Below are 17,955 nucleotides of genomic sequence, written 5' to 3'. Positions count from 1 at the left end.
TTATTATTATTATTATTATTATTATTATTATTATTATTATTATTATTATTATTTAGCTAAGTATGCATATATAAATTTAAGCAACATAAGACTATAATCTGGAATTGCAGACTATCATTTTTAGAATCCTAGATATAGAATGGCAGAAAATACTCAGAACTGGGACTTTGAGAACTCTAAAACAGAAGATGTTATATTCAGAGTTCACAAGAGAGAAATCAGAGACGTAGCCAAGGGGGGGTTCTTGGGGTCCAGCCCCCCTTCCATTAGAAAAATGAATGGTGCGTGCTGCTGCACCGCCACACCCAAGCCCCAATATAATGGTAGCACTTAGTCTGGGGTCCCCCTTCCTAAAATCCTGGCTACGTCCCTGGAGAGATCAATAACATAGGGAATGAGATTACTTAGTGAATCGCCCATTGTAATCCTTAAAGAAGGATTTCAGTAGATGAGAACCTATATAAACAGACCCATCTTGATGCAGCACATGCATAAGGCTTCCACAAAAGGTGAACTTGCAGAAAACATTTCCCAGTGCACCTCCCTTGCTCTGTAGCATCATACCCCTGCTTCTGTTTTTCATATCCAACTGTTGTTGTTTATGTCTTTAAATCTTTTCTGATTTATGGCAATCCCAAGGCAACTTTAACATGGAGTTGTCTGGGACTGAAAGTGTGTGACTCACTCAAGATTACCTAGTAGGTTTTCATGACCTAGCAGGCAAGTGAAAGAAATCTGATCTCCAGAGTCGTAGCCCAACACTCAAACAGCTATTTGATGCTGGCTCTTAATTCATATGCACATATCACCATAATATATTTGGATAGGCAACAGACTGAAATTTATTTATTTATTTATTTATTTATTTATTTATTTATTTATTTATTTTTGGTGTGTAGTTTTCCACTTAATAAAACCAGTGACAGGGAGTAGTAATTCATTAGCTCCCGCTTTCGAATATACTTTGAAAGGGGAAAAGGAAATTGAGCATTCTAGTTGGCCATTGTTCTGCTTATCATTAAAGCCTTGTTCTCTACAACCAATTTAGAATTATACAAAGGTGGTGAGATGGGGTAATGTAAATAAGGTATTACTTATGGAATAATATTGCTGTAAAACTGGAAATCATGACCATTCACTATCCCCAGACTGGCCTTCACCTGTCTTGCAAAGCAGGAAACTATGCACTGAGAATCAAGCTTTATTAAAACCCCTGCCCATTAAAGATAAAACAAAGAGACAATGTGACCTCAAAAATATTATTCCAGTAATTAAAAGAAATTTGAACAGAATGTCCAAGGACTATGTGACTCTAAAGAGAGACCAAATAAAGCATCCAGGAAAAAGAGTGCCATTAATGCACAATGAGCAAGCATTATGTAACCAATAATTTTCTAGAAGAAAATCCAAGTAGAAAACAGAATCTGAAAAATATTCCAGTGATGGAAAAAGCTACTTAGACAAGGAGCTTATAACTTTGGCAAATAAGCTGGTTTATCTCTTCAGGTTTCAATTCTGGATCCAGGATGCTCCTGGATGTTATCATAACTAAATTGCCACCGATCTAGGCAGAATGCCACTGCCCAGATGCATCCCGGGTCAAAGCCTCACTCAGCTGGGCAATTTTTGAAGTTGGAAGCTCCCAGATCAAAGTGCTGGCTGAGCAAGGCTTTGATCTGGGATGCATCCGGGTGGTGGCATCACTGCTGGCTCTAGGTATTTTGCCACCCTAGATGAGAAATATTTTGGCGCCCCCTGAGAGCAAGAAGCAGGAGATCCAGGGGAGAGTGAAGGGTGCTTGGCACATGCACGCACAGCCAGGCACCCTTCCCTCCCTTTCTGGGTCTCCTGCTTTTTGCTCTCCATGGAGAGCAAAAGGCAGAAGACCCAGGGGAGGGCGAAGGGTGCCCTTCCCTCCCTTGCTGGGTCACCTGCTTCTCGCTCTCTGTGGAGAGCAAAAGGCAGGAGACCCAGGGGAGGGCGAAGGGCGCCCTTCCCTCCCTTGCTGGGTCTCCTGATTTTCTCTCTCCATGGACAGCAAAAGGCAGGAGACTCAGGGGAGGGTGAAGAGCAAAAGGGGGCAGGGCCAGGAGAGGGAGGAAGGTGCTTGGCTGGGATGCGCGTGCGCGCACAGCCCAACCAATCCCAGGGTGCCACTCTCCCTCCTGCTGGCCCTGCCCCATTTGCTCTTTGCAGAACAAAAGGGGGCAGGGCCAGGGGAGGGCGGAGGGTGCCTGACTGGGGCACGTGTGTGCAGGACAGCCAATCCCGGGGTGCCACTCGCCCTCCTGCTGGCCCTGCCCCTTTTGCTCTTTGCAAAGAGCAAAAGCGGGCAGCGGGAGCGCAAGTCGTGCCCCGGGATTGGTGCTCTCTCTCTCTTTGCCACGCCAGTGCCGCCCCTAAACTTTTGGCGCCCTCGGCAGCTGCCTAGGTTGCCTATATGGATGGGCCGGCCCTGGGTGGCATCCTGCCTAGATCAGTGATGTTCTAGTTATAACATCTGGGGGCATCCTGAATCCAGAATAAGCTTGGGCTTATTTGCCCAAGCGATATGCTTCCAAGTTAGCACCAATAATCATATACCTTTATTATTTTCATATGCTCTATCAACAAGTGAGGAGAGCCCCATTCCCTCCATAATGCATGATGGACAACATGTCAGAAGAGAGGTCCTCCACTATCTGTGGACATGTTTTATGTCTGTCAGAACCCTATTTCCAATGTCTGTGAAGAGCCCTAACAGATAGCAAGTTTCTACCTCTTTCTAGCCCCAGTCATTCATACTCCCAGGTTTTTGATACACTACTGCTCTGGCACAAAGCTTCCTTTAAACTCCACTATTTCCATTGCTCTCAGAAGCAGCACAATATGATAAGGGCTATTGGCAATACAGTGTCCCATCCAGTTTTACATCCAAAAAAGGTGATTGACTTTGATATTGTCGTGTTGGACCTCATTGTTGTGCCACACTGCCTCAGTGCCCCATCTAGTTACGCTGGAAACTGCGGGAGGATAGCAACCAGGATAACAATGGTATTGAGTCCAATCTCAACTTCTCAACTCATATTCATACTGGACTGTTCTTGGATCCCAACCATGATGGTTGCATATAGTCCTGGTTAATGACGGACATGTTACTTCATTACTCATCATTACATCTTACAATGAGCCTGCAAATGTGCAGCAATCTCATAGAATGAAATGTAACAGGTTTAAGACATGGTGAAATACACATACACTGTTTTCTGCCAAGTCTCAACATTGCTAGAGTTCAGTGAATTTCCACATAGTAAACTGATGGAAAAGATTGTGATTAATGTCAGCTTTGGACAAAACCCAAGCAGAAATTGTGTGTTTCTTCCAAAGTTGCTCTGCGAAACCAAAACATTGCAAGCTAGGAAGTTTTGCTCTACAAAAGTCAATGTTGTGTTTAATGCATTCCTAGTTATAGTTCTAGCAGTCACTTCTTGGCTTGATCTGTGCACAGTCTGAATTATTTGAATCCTAATTTCCAAATGTTATGTTCACAACACCCTTTTGGTGTTAATTTGTATCAATTACACACCAAAAGTGAGGGGAAGCACTTGATTATTGAAATTAATATACATCTTAATACTATAAGTCTATATGTGCAGCACTGTTTCTGTGTTTCCCTTGCAAGAATCTCTTGTCTGACTTAAACAGCTGGCATATGTAAGTAGGAAGAAATAATCAGTTGCTAGAAAGGAAGTAGAGGGTTCCCTGGGAAACATTTTACCTCTGTTGTTGTTTGTTGTTTATTACTTGAACAGATCAAGCCGGAAATACCCCTGAAGGCCAAGATGATTAAATTGAGGCTGTTGTACTTTGGCCACACCATGAGAAGGCATGGCTCATTGGAAAAGACAATAATGCTGGGAAAGACTGAGGGCAGAAGAAGAGGTAGACCGTACACCAGATGGTTAGACTCAGTTCGGGAGGATACAGGCATGAATCTGCAGGAAATGACCAGATCAGTGGAGGACAGGGTGTCTTGGAGATGTCTCATCCACAGGGTGGCATGAGTCAAAGTCAACTTGAGGACAGCTAACAACAACAATAACAAGTATTCAGGGAGACATATAAATACAGATAAAATACAGATAAAAAGCCAATGAAACCCACATGTATGAGATCAATATTAAAAGCGACATAATCCTTTAAAAATCATCAGAAACTAAAATATAAGGTGTTATCCACTAAAAGTTCTAAAACATTGCACTGAATAAAAATGCTTCTATAATGTGAACTGGAGAGCAAAGAATATATAATATACATCAAGGGGGAAGGAAATCAACAGGAAATATTGCTGATGTTGTTGTTAATTGCCCTTGAGTTGATTTCAAACCATGGCACCCTTGCTGATGAAACATCTCCAAGACCTGCTGTCCTCCACTGGTCTGCCCAACTTCTGCAAACTCATATTCGTGATCTCTTTAACTGAGTCCATCCATCTCATATGCAGCCTTCTTTCTACTTCTCTCTACCTTTCCTGGAATTATTGTTTTTTCCAGTGATTCATGCCTTCTCATGATGTTCCCAAAGTACAGCAACCTGAGTTTTGTCAATTTGGCCTCCAGGGAGATTTCCAGCTTGATCTGCTCCGGGACCAATTTGTTTCTCTTTTTGGCTGTCCATGGAATCCTTAGCACTCTTCTCTAGCACCACATCTCAAATTAGTTGTTTTTCCTCCTATCCTCCTTCTTAACTGTCCAGCTTTCACATCCGCATATGGCAATAGGGAATACAATGGCTTGTACGATCCTAACCTTTGTGCTCAGTTGTTTATTCTCGCATTTTAGGATCTTCTCTAGTTCTTTCATAGCTGCCCTTCCCATTCTTAATCTTCTTCTGATTTCCTGGCTGTAGTCTCTGTTTCTATCAATGTTTGATCCCAAGTATGAGAATTCTTTTACTATTTCTATTTCTTCATTGTCTAATTTAAATTTGTGTAAGTACTCTATGGTCATTATTTTTGTTTTCTTTATATTCAGCAATAGTGCCTTTGCACTTTCTTCTTTGATTTTTCTTAGTAGTTGTTCCAGGGCTTTGAGATTTTCTGCTAGTATTATGGTGTCATCTGAGTATCTTAGATGGTTGATATTCCTTCCTCCTATTTTCACTCCTCTTTCTTCTGTGTCTAAGCCTGCTTTTCTTACAATATGTTCTGCATATAAATTGAACAATTAGGGTGATAAGATGCAGTCTTGTCTGACCCCTTTGCCAATTGGGAAGCATTCTGTTTCTCCATGTTCTGTTCTGACATCAGCCTCTTGTTTTAAGTACAGATTCCTCATCAAGACTATCAGATGTGTTGGCACTCCCATGTCTTTAAGGGTGTTCCTTAGCCTTTCATGATCTATGCAGTCAAAGTCTTTGCTATAGTCTATAAAGCACATGCTGATTTTCTTTTGAAATTTCCTGATATGCTCCATTAGCCATTGTATGTTTGCAATGTGGTCTCTTGTGCCTCTTCCTTTCCTGAACCCTGCTTGGGCCTCTCTCCATTTATGGCTGGAGTCTATGTTGTAGAATTTTGAGCATAATTTTGCTTGCATGGGATGTTAATGCTAACGTCCTATAGTTGCTGCAGTCTTTGGTGTCTCCTATTTTGTAGATGGGGATGTATGTTTATCGTTTCCAGTCTGTTGGCCATCGTTTTCCCCCATGTCTGTTGACATATGTCAGTTAGCACTAGAGTTGAATCTGTCAATAAAGATTTTCACACTTGCCTGCAACGCTGGTAAATCACCCTCCTAACGTTGCTAAAACAGAAAATGAGCCTCTCTGAATGCTGGGAGTGCTCATTAATCATCATGGAAACAGAGCTCTCTGTAGCTTTCTTCAATCGTTTTGAGGAAAGCAGGGAAGCAGGGAGATTCTTCTCAACGCACACTTTGTGTTCAGGGGGGGAATCTCCCTGCTTCCCTGCTTTCCTTGCAACAATTGAAGAACGCTACAGAGAGCTCCATGATGATTAATGAGCACTCCCAGCATTCAGACAGAGAGGCTCATTTTCCCTTTTAGCAACTTTTGGAGGGCGATTTACTAGCGATGCAGGCAAGTGTGAAAATGTTCAATGGGGATTGCTGCAGTTCAATTGGAATATCATCTGTTCCTGGTGACTTGTGTTTTGACATTTCTTTTATTGCAGCTTCCACATAGTTTTTTATAATTTGGGATTCATCTTCATATGGCTCTAAATTCCATAGGTCCTTAATTTTGTCATCTCTTTTATATAGCTCTTCTGTGTATTGCATCCAATGTCTTTTTATTCTTTCCGGGTCTTGAATTGTGTTATTTTTATTGTCATAGAGCGTCCCAGTCCTTGGTTTGAACTTTCCTTTGATTTCCCTAATCTTTTGGAATAGGTCTCTCATTCTTCTCTTTTTGTTGTTGTCTTCTATTTCTTTGCACTTGTCATTGTAATAGTTTTCTTTATTTTACAACTAGCCATTGTACTGTTGCATTCATGGTTCTTAGCTTGTTCTTGTTTTTGTTTTGCCTCTCTTCTTTCCTTTATTGCTTGTAACATTTTATCTGTCATCCATGGTTTCTTCTCTTTCTTTTTGCGTACTGAAAGTGTCTGTCTGCATTCCTCTTTTATGGTGTCTTTGGCTTCAGACCAAAGCTCTTCTGGTTCTCAGTCTATTATGTTTCATAGCACAAGTCTGTTCCATACACTGTCGATGAATTTGGTGGAGATATTGTTTAGATCATATTTTGAAACGATGACTGGTTTTGTTTTCTTCTACAGTTTTACTCTTATTTTTGATATGAGCACTGCTGATAAGGAGATGTTATGTTGGCATTACTTCACTTTTGCTACCAAACTGATTCCTGTTGTCCATACTGGAAAACAGGAATCTTCTGAAAGCAATCCAACCATCCCTTCAGAATGTGATAACAAGAAGAGACAGTTGAAAATGGCCTGATACTAGAGCTTCCAAGAGGGAGAGGTGAGAAATGAAAGCAACCACTGCTTAGGTCTGGGCATACTTGGGCACATAGTACAGCAGGGTACCGCTATCTCCCATCAGGGAGATAGGAAATTTTGTGCTCCACTTTCATCTTATGTGAAAACAAACAAGATATGAGATAAAAACATATGACATCTTACTTTGATTTCATATCCTCCAACTGTCCTGATTTAGAGTGACTGTCATAATTAATCCTCTTCTGTTCCATTTTTTCATCTGTTTTTAAAATGTCCTAGTTTAATAATAATAATAATAATAATAATAATAATAATAATAATATACTTTATTTTTATACCGCTCTTCTGGAACAATCAAAGCGGTTCACAGAAATCTAAAAAACATACATGTCAGTATATCTATACCAGGGGTAGGCAACCTGTGGCCCGCGGGCCGGATGTGGCCCGGCAAGGACTTGGGACCGGCCCCCGCCCAGTCCTGCCGCCGATTGCCGCCGGAGCCTTTGGACTCTCGTGTGAGGGCGTGGAGCCTTTGGCCTATCAGGAGGAGGCGGGCAAGGGGGGCAAACGGCAGGCAAGGGGGGAAAGCGGCAGGCAAGGGGGCAATTGTCTATAGAAGCCTCTGAAACATGCATTTATATTAACATTTTTTAAAAAATCAGCAATTTTTTTTGCGTGTCCTCCATATTTTATAAAAAAGTGTTTTCCATTTGAAAATTTTGTCCTACATTTGTCCCGGTTTATTTATTTAATTAATTTGTATAAAAAATTATTTAATTATTTATTTTTTGGCTTCGGCCCCCCAGTTTCGGAGGAAAGCAACCCGGCCCCCGGCTAAAGGTTGCCTACCCCTGATCTATACAATTATCTTCCCTCCTCCCATTTTTCTTCTTTACTCTCAGTTTAATTCAGTTCCTACAAACATTTTGAGTTTAGTTCAAAATGAAAACATAGTCTGCACTCAGCAAGATGGAGAGGAGAGGCATTGGGAATTTTACTCTTCCCAGTCAGATCAGGCAAAAACATACTGCAGTAGCCTCTCCTAGCTTGTGTATTTTCCTCATTAATACTTTTTGCCACTCTGATGTTGGTTTAACACACATGCTTTAGATTGCATCTGAAATGTTGGAGAGTGCGTGATTTTTCACTATTGTTTATCTGTAGCCCACACAAATTGTTTCTTAACTATTGATCAATGTTTAAACTCCTGTTCTACCTCCACACAGCTTTTGAAATTCATGCATTTCTTTGTATTTAGTGACACTCTGATTAAATGATCACCATCTGATATCTCTAATTTCTAGTAATTTTTTTATTAGCATCCCTAATTATTATTGCCATGGTTCCAGGAATCAAAATGATTTTGCCATCTTGCCAACACTACTCAAAGGAGTATCAAGTGCACCCTAAATTCTCTTGACATGTTTAAAAAGAGTGGAAGGAATGAGACTCAGCTATTACCAATGAAGGAAATACATATATTTAGAGAGCCCAACAAAAATGATTGGCTTCCTTACAACAAAAAAACTTTTTCCTCTCCTGAGCATTGTTTTAATCAGTTTATTTTGATCAACTCTTGGATGAAGCTAGCTGGTTTTCACTAGAAACATCAAATGAACTTGTGGCCTCTTACCACATAAGCATGTGTTCCTCCAGATCATATGAAATCTACTAAGAATTTGTGAGCTAGTCAGTTTAAAAAAATCAACATGTTTGGCTTTAATTTGCTTAAATTTACTGCTTCGAACAAAGAACAAGCTTTCTAATGCAGACGAGTTCTCAGTCATTACAACTAGACAGAAATTTATTTAGACTGAAACATTTATGCAATAGAGAGCCAGCATGGTATAGTGGTTTGAGTGTTCAACTATGACTCAAGTACAGAGTTTGAATCCTGGCTCAGTCATGTAAAAACCCAATAGATGATTCTTGGCAAGTCATACACTTTCAGCCTCAGAGGATGGCAATGGCAAACCCCCTCTGAAGAAACATGCCAAGAAAACCCCATCTTAGGGCCGCCATAAGTTAAAAACAACTTGAAGACATACAACAACTAACAACAGCATAATATACAAATACAAATAACCACTATTATAACAGAGTTGTATACATGTATCTGTCCATCTATTTTTCCATCTTTCTGCCTACAGGCACATACACATTCTCATGTGGAGAATAAAAAGTATGAACTTCAGATGAGCCATGCAATAGCTGCAGAACCCAGTGCATGTCAACCCACCCATCAGTTGTTTAGTCATTGACCAAACCTTTCCTTCTGGCTTACAAATCAATTGCCTCATGTGTGAATGCCTAATGCATGTCCTCAGGGCCACTTTACTACCACCGCCAATTAATGTCTTGAGGGAGACACACACTCTCCTCTTCTTACCCCCATAGCTGACAAGCAGCTGATCAACAACTGATAATGCACTCGGCTCTTCATCTCTTCAGCCACCACTTATTCCCACACAGTTGCTAATGGCAGCTTGAGGTGCTTGGCCCTTCAGATTTGAGGCACTGAACAAATGTTTTAGGGAATACATTCTGAATACAGTTTTGCCAGTATCCTTGTTGTATTAGGCAGTGGTGCCCATAAGAGGGTGCAAGGGATGTGGAATGCACCAGGTGAAATCCCAGAGGGGATTGTGACTTGATGAGGTGTTACACCCGAGGAGGGACTGCCTTTCGGGTTCTGTGTGACCATCGCCATAACTCAGAAGGCCTCTGAGGTAGTGGCTACCTTCTGATTCCTATGCGGGAACCACCATGTGGGATTCAGAAGGCCTGGTGTGTGCGGCTGCCTTCCAAGTTGTGCATGGCAACCTCCACACAGGATTTGGAATGCCTCAGGGGGTGCCTTCTGGGTCCTGCATAGCAACCACCCCATGGGACTCAGGAGGCCTTGCAAAGGGGGCTGCCTTATAAGAAAGTCAGTGTGCTTCCCATCTCCTGCGCCATGCCATTCTACTCATGAGAAGAATGGTGCCATGGCAGCGAGGTGGAAGCATGTCCTTTTGGCCCTGCTCCTCGGAGCCCAACCCCCTGCACTGGTGACACCCCAGGTGGGGTGCCACTGATATTAGGATGTTGACTAGCCAAAATTAAAATCATACACAAAATCATCATTGGTGTGTATGATGATAAGCCCTATGTTTATTTCAGAAGATATCAGTCCCTAGATCACTTCGCTTCGGCAGCACATATACTAAAATTGGAACGATACAGAGAAGATTAGCATGGCTATAAAGCCCTAAATGGCTTGGGCCCAGGGTACTTGGAGGACCGTCTCTCCCTATATAATCCGCCCCGCACACTCAGATCAGCTGGGAAGAAATTGCTGAAAGTTCCAAAGGCGAGATATGTATCTACCTCGCAAAGGGCTTTCTCTACCTCTGCCCCTAGGAACTGGAACATTCTTCTCGAGGAGTTCCGCTCCACCCCCTCTCTAGACCTCTTTAAAAAGAGACTTAAGACCTTACAACACCTGACTACCCTCCCCCCATATGAATGTATTATCGTCCACACGTGCTAGCTGGATTTGTTATATTGTGTATACTGTGATGGTTTTATTGGTATTTTGTAATGTTTTATTGAAGTTTTATTTGTATTGCAATTTTTATTCCCATGTTTTCTTGTTATTGCAATTTGTATTGTACACCGCTTTGATCATTTGGAAAAGCGGTTAACAAATAAAATTTATTATTATTATTATTATTATTATTATTATTATTATCACTAAATACTCCTAATTTACTGCCTCCCGTAATTTTTTCACTGCAGAATTAATGCAGTTTGATACCACTTTAACTGTCACGGCTCCATCTTATGAAAATCTGGGATTTGAAGTTTGCTGTAGCACCAGAGCTCTCTGGCAGAGAAGGCTAATTGTCTCACAAAATTCCAAATCCAGAATTCCATAGAATTGAACCATGGCAGCTAAAGTGGTGTCAAACTGTAGTAAGTTTGCAGTGAAGATACAGTCCAAGACTTCTACCTTAGTCTCCTCTTTCCTTTTGTTTTTCCTCTGATTTTGTCAAAATAGCAAATTTATATTCTGTTTGCTCATTTATCTCTGTGGAAGCCTCATATAAATACTGACAGGAAAATGGCAGAAACACACACAATGCGTTAGATTCTGAGAAACATGATGACATTTTCTCTATATACCAGAGCTTTCCTGGCTTCTTCCCCATTTACCCTCCTTCTGCTTCCACTTCCCCCATGCAATAAAATAAGAGATGTCTGAAACAATGTGGGATGGAGCCTGGAGTGTTGCAGTAAGTCTGACATAATTCAGATGTGGGAGGCATTTCCTTCCACAAGTGGAAAGGGTCTTCTACTGGCACAAGCCATTGAACAGATCAAAACCAGCACATTGGTATGTTCACTAGGTATGTTAGTACAGTCAGTATGGTTGGTATAAGTTTACAGTCATCCCTCCATATTTGCGGCTTTGGTATTTGCAGATTTGATTATTCACGGATTTCATTAATATGTTCTCTCTAAGACTGTCTAGGTCCTCCAGTGCAACTCAGTGGTCAACTTTAACTAAAAGTTGCACTGAAAGACCATTTGTAGCTACTCCAGTGCCATTCTATGCTCAGTGTATGTTGGACATTGACCACAGAGTTGCACTGGAGGACCTAGAGATTCCTTGAGAGGTGTCCTCTCAGGTAAAAACAGTGTTTTTGTTATTTGCGTTTTTTTCCATTTTCATGAGGGTCTTGTTCCCCTAACCCTAGCGAATATGGAGGGACAACTGTACTTTGAAAAAAGATTTAAATAATCCAAAATTAGTCATGCCTTAGACTAGGTGTAGGAATTGTGTAGCCAATAGGTCCATGTGGCCTGATAAGACTCCCAGAGTTGTTGAACCCTTCCATTTTCCCTAAACCCTCCTCCTATACACACACATTGCATTTCATTTGCTATGGACTGGTCAGTTGTACTCCCAGAATCTTCCAAAGTATGTGATTGGCCATTTAAATGCTATTCCCTATCTCTGGTTTGTTTTATGTCCTAGATAGCCTTCTCTTTCCCTCCTCAAACTAGGGGCAACGTTCTGGTCAATTCTGGTTTGAAAAAAAGGAGATGTGGCCCACCAAGACCCCAGGGAGGTGAAATAGAACAGGTGCAGCCCCCAGACACTCAGAGGTTACTCACTCTTGCCCTAGACAGTAAAAAGATGTTGATTATTAAGGGTTTTCTCTTGTTGATTTTTATGAATTGTTGTACTAATATTTTCCAGATGCAGAGCCAAGATACTTGATTTCTGTGAGACCAATGCCTGTTCCAAATTACAAGAAACCTTGTTCAGGTACTGTCACATTTTAAAACATTTGTTCATAAGCCATCCAAAACATGTTTCAGTAGAGATAACTGTTCTTGCATTTGAGCAAATGGTAACTAAATTTTCACAACAATTCAGCTAGTTCTGTGTATTTGTTGTGCCATAATCTCCTTTAAGCATTATCACAGAGCCATGAAATTTTAAGATGGAGCATATGTTTCTTAGTTCAATAACTGGCTAGATCTCTTTATGTGTTTTGGGCCAGGCACAGGGTGAGGGGGATAAAACTAATCTGTCCTTTAAAGCAAGAAATGTAGCCAGTTAACTGGTATGATATATTGGGATATTTACAAACTTTCTAACTGGACAGCAGGCAAAGTTCATAGCAGCATTTTGCTGTTTCTAATGAAGGAACTGAACAGTCATTTTGGCAAGGGAAATACCTTCCACAGAGAGAGACAGCACTAGAAAAGAAGACAGCATCAGAAAATCTAAGGTCAAGAAGCAAGGGTAGAGCTTCAAAAAGTGAATTTGTTGCACCCAAACTCTCAAAATCCAGTCCCACTTAACTGCATACCGAAGACATTCACTTGCAAAAAATTTCTAAAGGCTAAAACAAGCATTATTTTTTTCACCAGCCCCTAATGTATGTGTTTATTATATCAGTACAAGTGTCTTCAGAGGAACTGAAAGTCTATGCAAGTTATTTTATATTGAAAGTATGAATAATTTGTATCAAAATGAGGATGAGAGTTGTTGGTAGGTTTATAGAATGTCTGTAGCATTTTAGATGTGTCCTAGCAATTTTAACAAAATAAATATATGAGTAGTAGAAAGTGATGTGAACTGTGCAATTTGGGTTTTGATTATTATTGTATGCTGCCATGTGCCTTGTCTGTACAGGCCAAATGGCCTGCTTCCACACCCACACCCACACCCGTTTTGGCATTAACTTATTTGGGCAACACATGGCCCAAACCCTAGTTCAGGTGCTAGCAGTCCAGACAATATTCAGCACATCCCACACTAGAACCATAGCAAGGTGAACACCGAGTTTAAAAAAAAAACATTACTATTGCTCTGCATCTTCTGAAAAGACCTGGAGCCCTTCGTTCCTGTACTGTCAAGCCTGTCTGCAAGACAACGCATCTGCCACCATCACAGATTGCTCATTCTGACCTCAGAATGTGCCAAACAGCATGTGACCATCACTTGGCACCTTGTTCTGACCTCAGAACCAAGCAACCTGTGGTGGTAGTGGATGTACCAGTCAGCCCAGCAGGTCACCCAGGCAGACAACCACTGCAGCATAGAAGCAAAGGGAGGCAGACCAGGGCAGTTGTGTAGCTAGGTCCCTGGAGTATCCTTGCAAGTGAAAGCAAGGCCTTAGACTTACAGCCAAACACCATTATAAATTCAGCTGTACACTCTGAGTTTTGTCGGTATTGCCTTGAAGTGCAAGAGAAGTAATCCTTCAATTCTTATTTGTTTTATTCTTGGTCTTTATGGCCCGGTATATACCATGCATTATGTCCGGGCTGGCTTCCCTCTGCAAGAAAAGCAGGTTCTTTTTCTGCCATGCCAATGGTGCACTCGTGACGTAACTGGAGTGACGCGACATGCGGATGCTATGTGTCCATTATGTCATAATGGTGCTGCCAGTATGTGCTAGGGTTAGGGACCGTGCAGTTGCTGCACGGTCCTGTAATCCTAGTACAGCGTGAGTACGGCGCTAAAGCATCATCTGTACCATGCCTGTATTAGGTAACCCACTTAGCCAAATGCAACCCACCAACCATGGTTATTGGCTGCTGGGTTCTTCATAACATCAATTTATGCATTCAAGCAGGAAGGACAAACAAGAAATGTGCTGATCTCTGGTGGACCCTGTTAAATGGCTGATGGTTCATGCATTGAAGTGTATCTCCTAATAGATAAAATGGTATAAATATTTTTTCTGTGCCTTTTTTATCCAGGTAAAACACATACACCCAAACCCCTCCAGTTGGTAATAGGCACTTTAACTCCAACTTCTGTCTTCTTGTCCTGGGGAATCTTAGTCAACCCAAAACATGACTGGACCACAATGAATAACTGTGGAAATGACAGGTAATAGACTAAAAGATACATTTTACAGAAAAATCATGGAATGTTTTTCTCTTTGGCTTGGATCCGACATTTTTGCTCCATAAATGGAAGACATGAGAATTCACAGGTTAGTTGGGCTTGCAGATACCATCCTTCTCTGAGAGCTATTCTTGTGCTAAGACCATAAATTCATTCAAACAACTAGACTCTAAGCTTCCAACTTTCCTTCTACGAACAGAAACTCCTTCCATCTATGGAGCAAAAGACTAGGCTCCATACCTTTATAATGAACAGATATGGGGGTGACATGCTGAATCCTAACAGCTGGACTAGGATCATCTCAAAACCACTGAGCTTTTTTCATGTTCTTTTTTATGAGTTCCAATTTTTTCCTAGATATATTTGATACAAGGCAAGCACAGTTGTGATCTTTGAGTGCTGTTTTCTCTACATTGCTTTCCTTCTTTGTTACCCTTATCATTCTTGAACTCATTTGCCCACAGTGCCAATTATTCCTAATGTCTATAGAGATCCACATGATTTTGGTAGTCATGTCCATAAAGCTTCCTCTGACACAATGATGCCATAGATACTCATTTTAAAAAAAAAACTTGACAGAGAATGCTAGTGCCAAATGAATTAGTGTGATGGTCTACATTAAATATGCAAAATGCAAGCAAACCTTTCTCCTTTTTTTAATAGCAAATGAGTGTGTAGAAAACCACTCTGGATCAGGTTCAGTACACATAGGTGGAGCAGGCTTAAACCTTCCCACCATCTGTTTTCACATAAATTGCCTTGGCCCCTGCATGGGAGCTATTAAAAAAAACCTCCCATTGGTGCCAATGAGTGCATTTCCCCCTTCTTTTAACTTAGGTGAGGGCAGGGCTGAGACAGAGAAATGGCTGAGGTTAAACTCACATTAACTGTGCCTGCGGTGGGTCCACTGTAGCGCTCAGAACTGCACACTCAGTAAGAAAGAAAGTATAGTTTCCCTACACAGATGCACCTAACATAGCATTGAGTTTAAAGCTGTGAGAATGAGGATGAAATTTGTGAGATGAAGAAAGAAAAGAACAGTATTGAGGAGCACATCTAAACAAATAAAGGATATTTGTCCAATTGTGAGAAATATGAATGTATGGCAAGATTTTTAATGCAATATGACCAGCTATGTTATTATATGCTAGTTTTGTACATCATTTTTTGAGACAATATTTGACTTCATGTTCTGGGAATCATTCATGTAAGAGTCTGCTATGTTTCCAGTACCAAGAAATTCTCAAATATTTCATAATAGTTGAATTTATCATGTTATCTTTGCTGAAACTGTGAACTTGGAAGCTCTTTGTTTGTTCATGTGTGTGTTGTTTCAGCATATTCCTTACAGATCTCATAATGCCATGGGGCTTGATTTTTATCTCACCAGTGTAAATCTGGTAGGAAGTAAATGGAGGAATTGGCATTATTTACATTTAAGATGACTTCATATTTTTATATCTTCATATTTTAAAATTATACTGTAACAACAAAATGATTGTTATTAAAGGATTCCCGATTATATTTTTCTACATAAAAATAAAACAAGCAGATTAGAAACTATAAAGAGTATAGTTATCTAAAAGATGTTTATAGCTTATTTATTGATTTAATATCATTTCTTTCTCTTGGTATGGGAACCAAAGCAGCTTTAAACAATTATTATTGTTATGGATAGAGAGACAGGATATAAATAAAGTTTTATTATTATATTTATAGCTATTATAGTGATAGACATGTTTGGGGATTTACTGTGTGGAATGCCATGGCTAAACATGTCAAAAGATACCCAGCAAGAGAGAGAGCATTCTTGAAGAAGGAGTTGAAAAAAAAACAATCACAAATAATCTCATAGAAGAATTAAAATGGGAAACATCTGGGGAAAAACAATGTAGGTGCACAGCAAACTCAAGGAGAAAATGACAAGAAGGGAGTATGTATATTGAATGGAAGGAAGGACAAATTACCAAGGAACAGTATAGATATGTAGCCCAAGCTTGCAGGAATAGTAAAAGGAAAGTTAAAGTTCAAAACGAGCTGAGACAGGCTAGACAAACAAGGAGCAACAGACTGGGGGTTTGTAGATACATTCTAAGCAAGAGAATGACCAATGAGACAGTGGGCTGCTGTTCAGTAAGGATGCTAACAGATCATAATGACAAGTCAGAACTGTTCAATACCTATTTTGCTTCATTTTCCCCCAAAAAAGAGAATTTTGTTCTTCCATACAGCATAGGATCTGGATTGCAAATAAAAACTGACAAGTAGTTAGTCAGGAATTCCCTAGCTAACCCAAACAAATTCAAGGCCAGATGAACTGCACCCCAGACAACAGAAGGAACTTGCTGATATACTCTCTGAAACACTTGTCATTATTTTTGAGAAATCTTGGAGAACAGGTGAGGTGCCAGAGAACTGGAGAAGGGCAACATTGTCCATCTCTTCAAAAAGAGCAACAACAACCCCCCTCAAAAAAAAAGATCCAGGATACTATGGATAGGTCAACCTAACCTCAATACCAGGAAAAATATTAGAACAGATTATGCAGGGGTTTGCCTGCAAGTATCTCGTTGACAATGCAATGATCGGTAGGACTCTGCATTGGTTTGTCAAGAACAAATACTGCTAGCTTATCTTATATCTTTTTTCACTCAGGTCACTAGTTTAGTAGATGATGGGAATGCTGTGGATGTCATTTATCTGGCCTACAGCAAAGACTTTGATAGGGTCCCTCATAATATTTTGAACATATTTTGAAACTGATTAAAGGTGAAATAGGTGGGAATATTATCAGATAGATCCATAACTGGTGGAAAACCATGCTCCAAGAGCTTTCATCGATGGCTGCACTTGAAACAGGAAGGAGTAGAGTGCCTCACAGTTCTCTCCTAGGGCCATTAGTCTTCAACATTTTTTCCTTCATGACAAAGATGACAGGATTGAGGGAATCCTTAATAAGTTTACACATGTTCCACAACTGGGAGAGATGGCTAACACATTTGAAGATAGGAACAAAATTCTAAAGAACCCAGATAAACTAGAAAGTTGGATAGATATCAATAAAACGAAATTCAGTAGATGCAAATGCAAAATTCTACTTTTAGGCCACAAAGACGTTGGATGGGAGATACATGGCTTAGCGGTAGTACATGTGAAAAGGATTTGAGATTATTGTTGATCATAAACTGAGCCACCAGTATGATGTTGCGACAAAAGAAGGTGAATGCTACTTTAGCCTGCATTATAGTTTTCAAATTGAGGGAAATAATAATCCCACTATATTCTGCATTGATAGGTCTCATCTGGAGTACTGTGTTCAGTTCTCGGATATAAACAAGCTGGAGCAGTTTAGAGAAGGGCAACAAAGATGATAAGAAGTATGGGAAACAAAATATTTGAGAGAAAGGCGATGGAACTGGGTTTGTCCAGCTTGAGGAAGAGAAGACTGAGGGCTGCCATGATTGCACTCTTTAAATATCTCAAGGGCTATCACAGAGAAGAGGAGGCAGCCTCAAAGAGTAGGACTAGGCCTAATACTTTAAAGTTACAGGTGTGTGGATTTTGATTAAGCATTCAAAGGAAC

The 17,955-nt window shown here is 40.5% G+C and overlaps 1 protein-coding gene across 2 annotated transcripts in view; it reads left to right on the top strand.

The window, feature by feature from the left end:
• The window catches only part of LOC121927096 (ABI family member 3 binding protein), a 168,986-nt gene that overhangs the window by 37,041 nt on the left and 113,990 nt on the right, over nt 1-17,955 (top strand). For both annotated transcript variants that reach the window (XM_042460648.1, XM_042460647.1), the window contains exons 3-4: nt 12,204-12,272; nt 14,222-14,354. In XM_042460648.1, the coding sequence (XP_042316582.1) occupies nt 12,204-12,272; nt 14,222-14,354 (202 nt within the window). The remainder of the gene's footprint in view (nt 1-12,203; nt 12,273-14,221; nt 14,355-17,955) is intronic.

The sequence above is a fragment of the Sceloporus undulatus genome, chromosome 3 (assembly GCF_019175285.1).
Source record: "Sceloporus undulatus isolate JIND9_A2432 ecotype Alabama chromosome 3, SceUnd_v1.1, whole genome shotgun sequence".
NCBI classification, from domain to species: domain Eukaryota; kingdom Metazoa; phylum Chordata; class Lepidosauria; order Squamata; family Phrynosomatidae; genus Sceloporus; species Sceloporus undulatus.
Note: the sequence above shows the minus strand (reverse complement) of the source record. Positions and strands in the feature narration are given on the sequence as shown.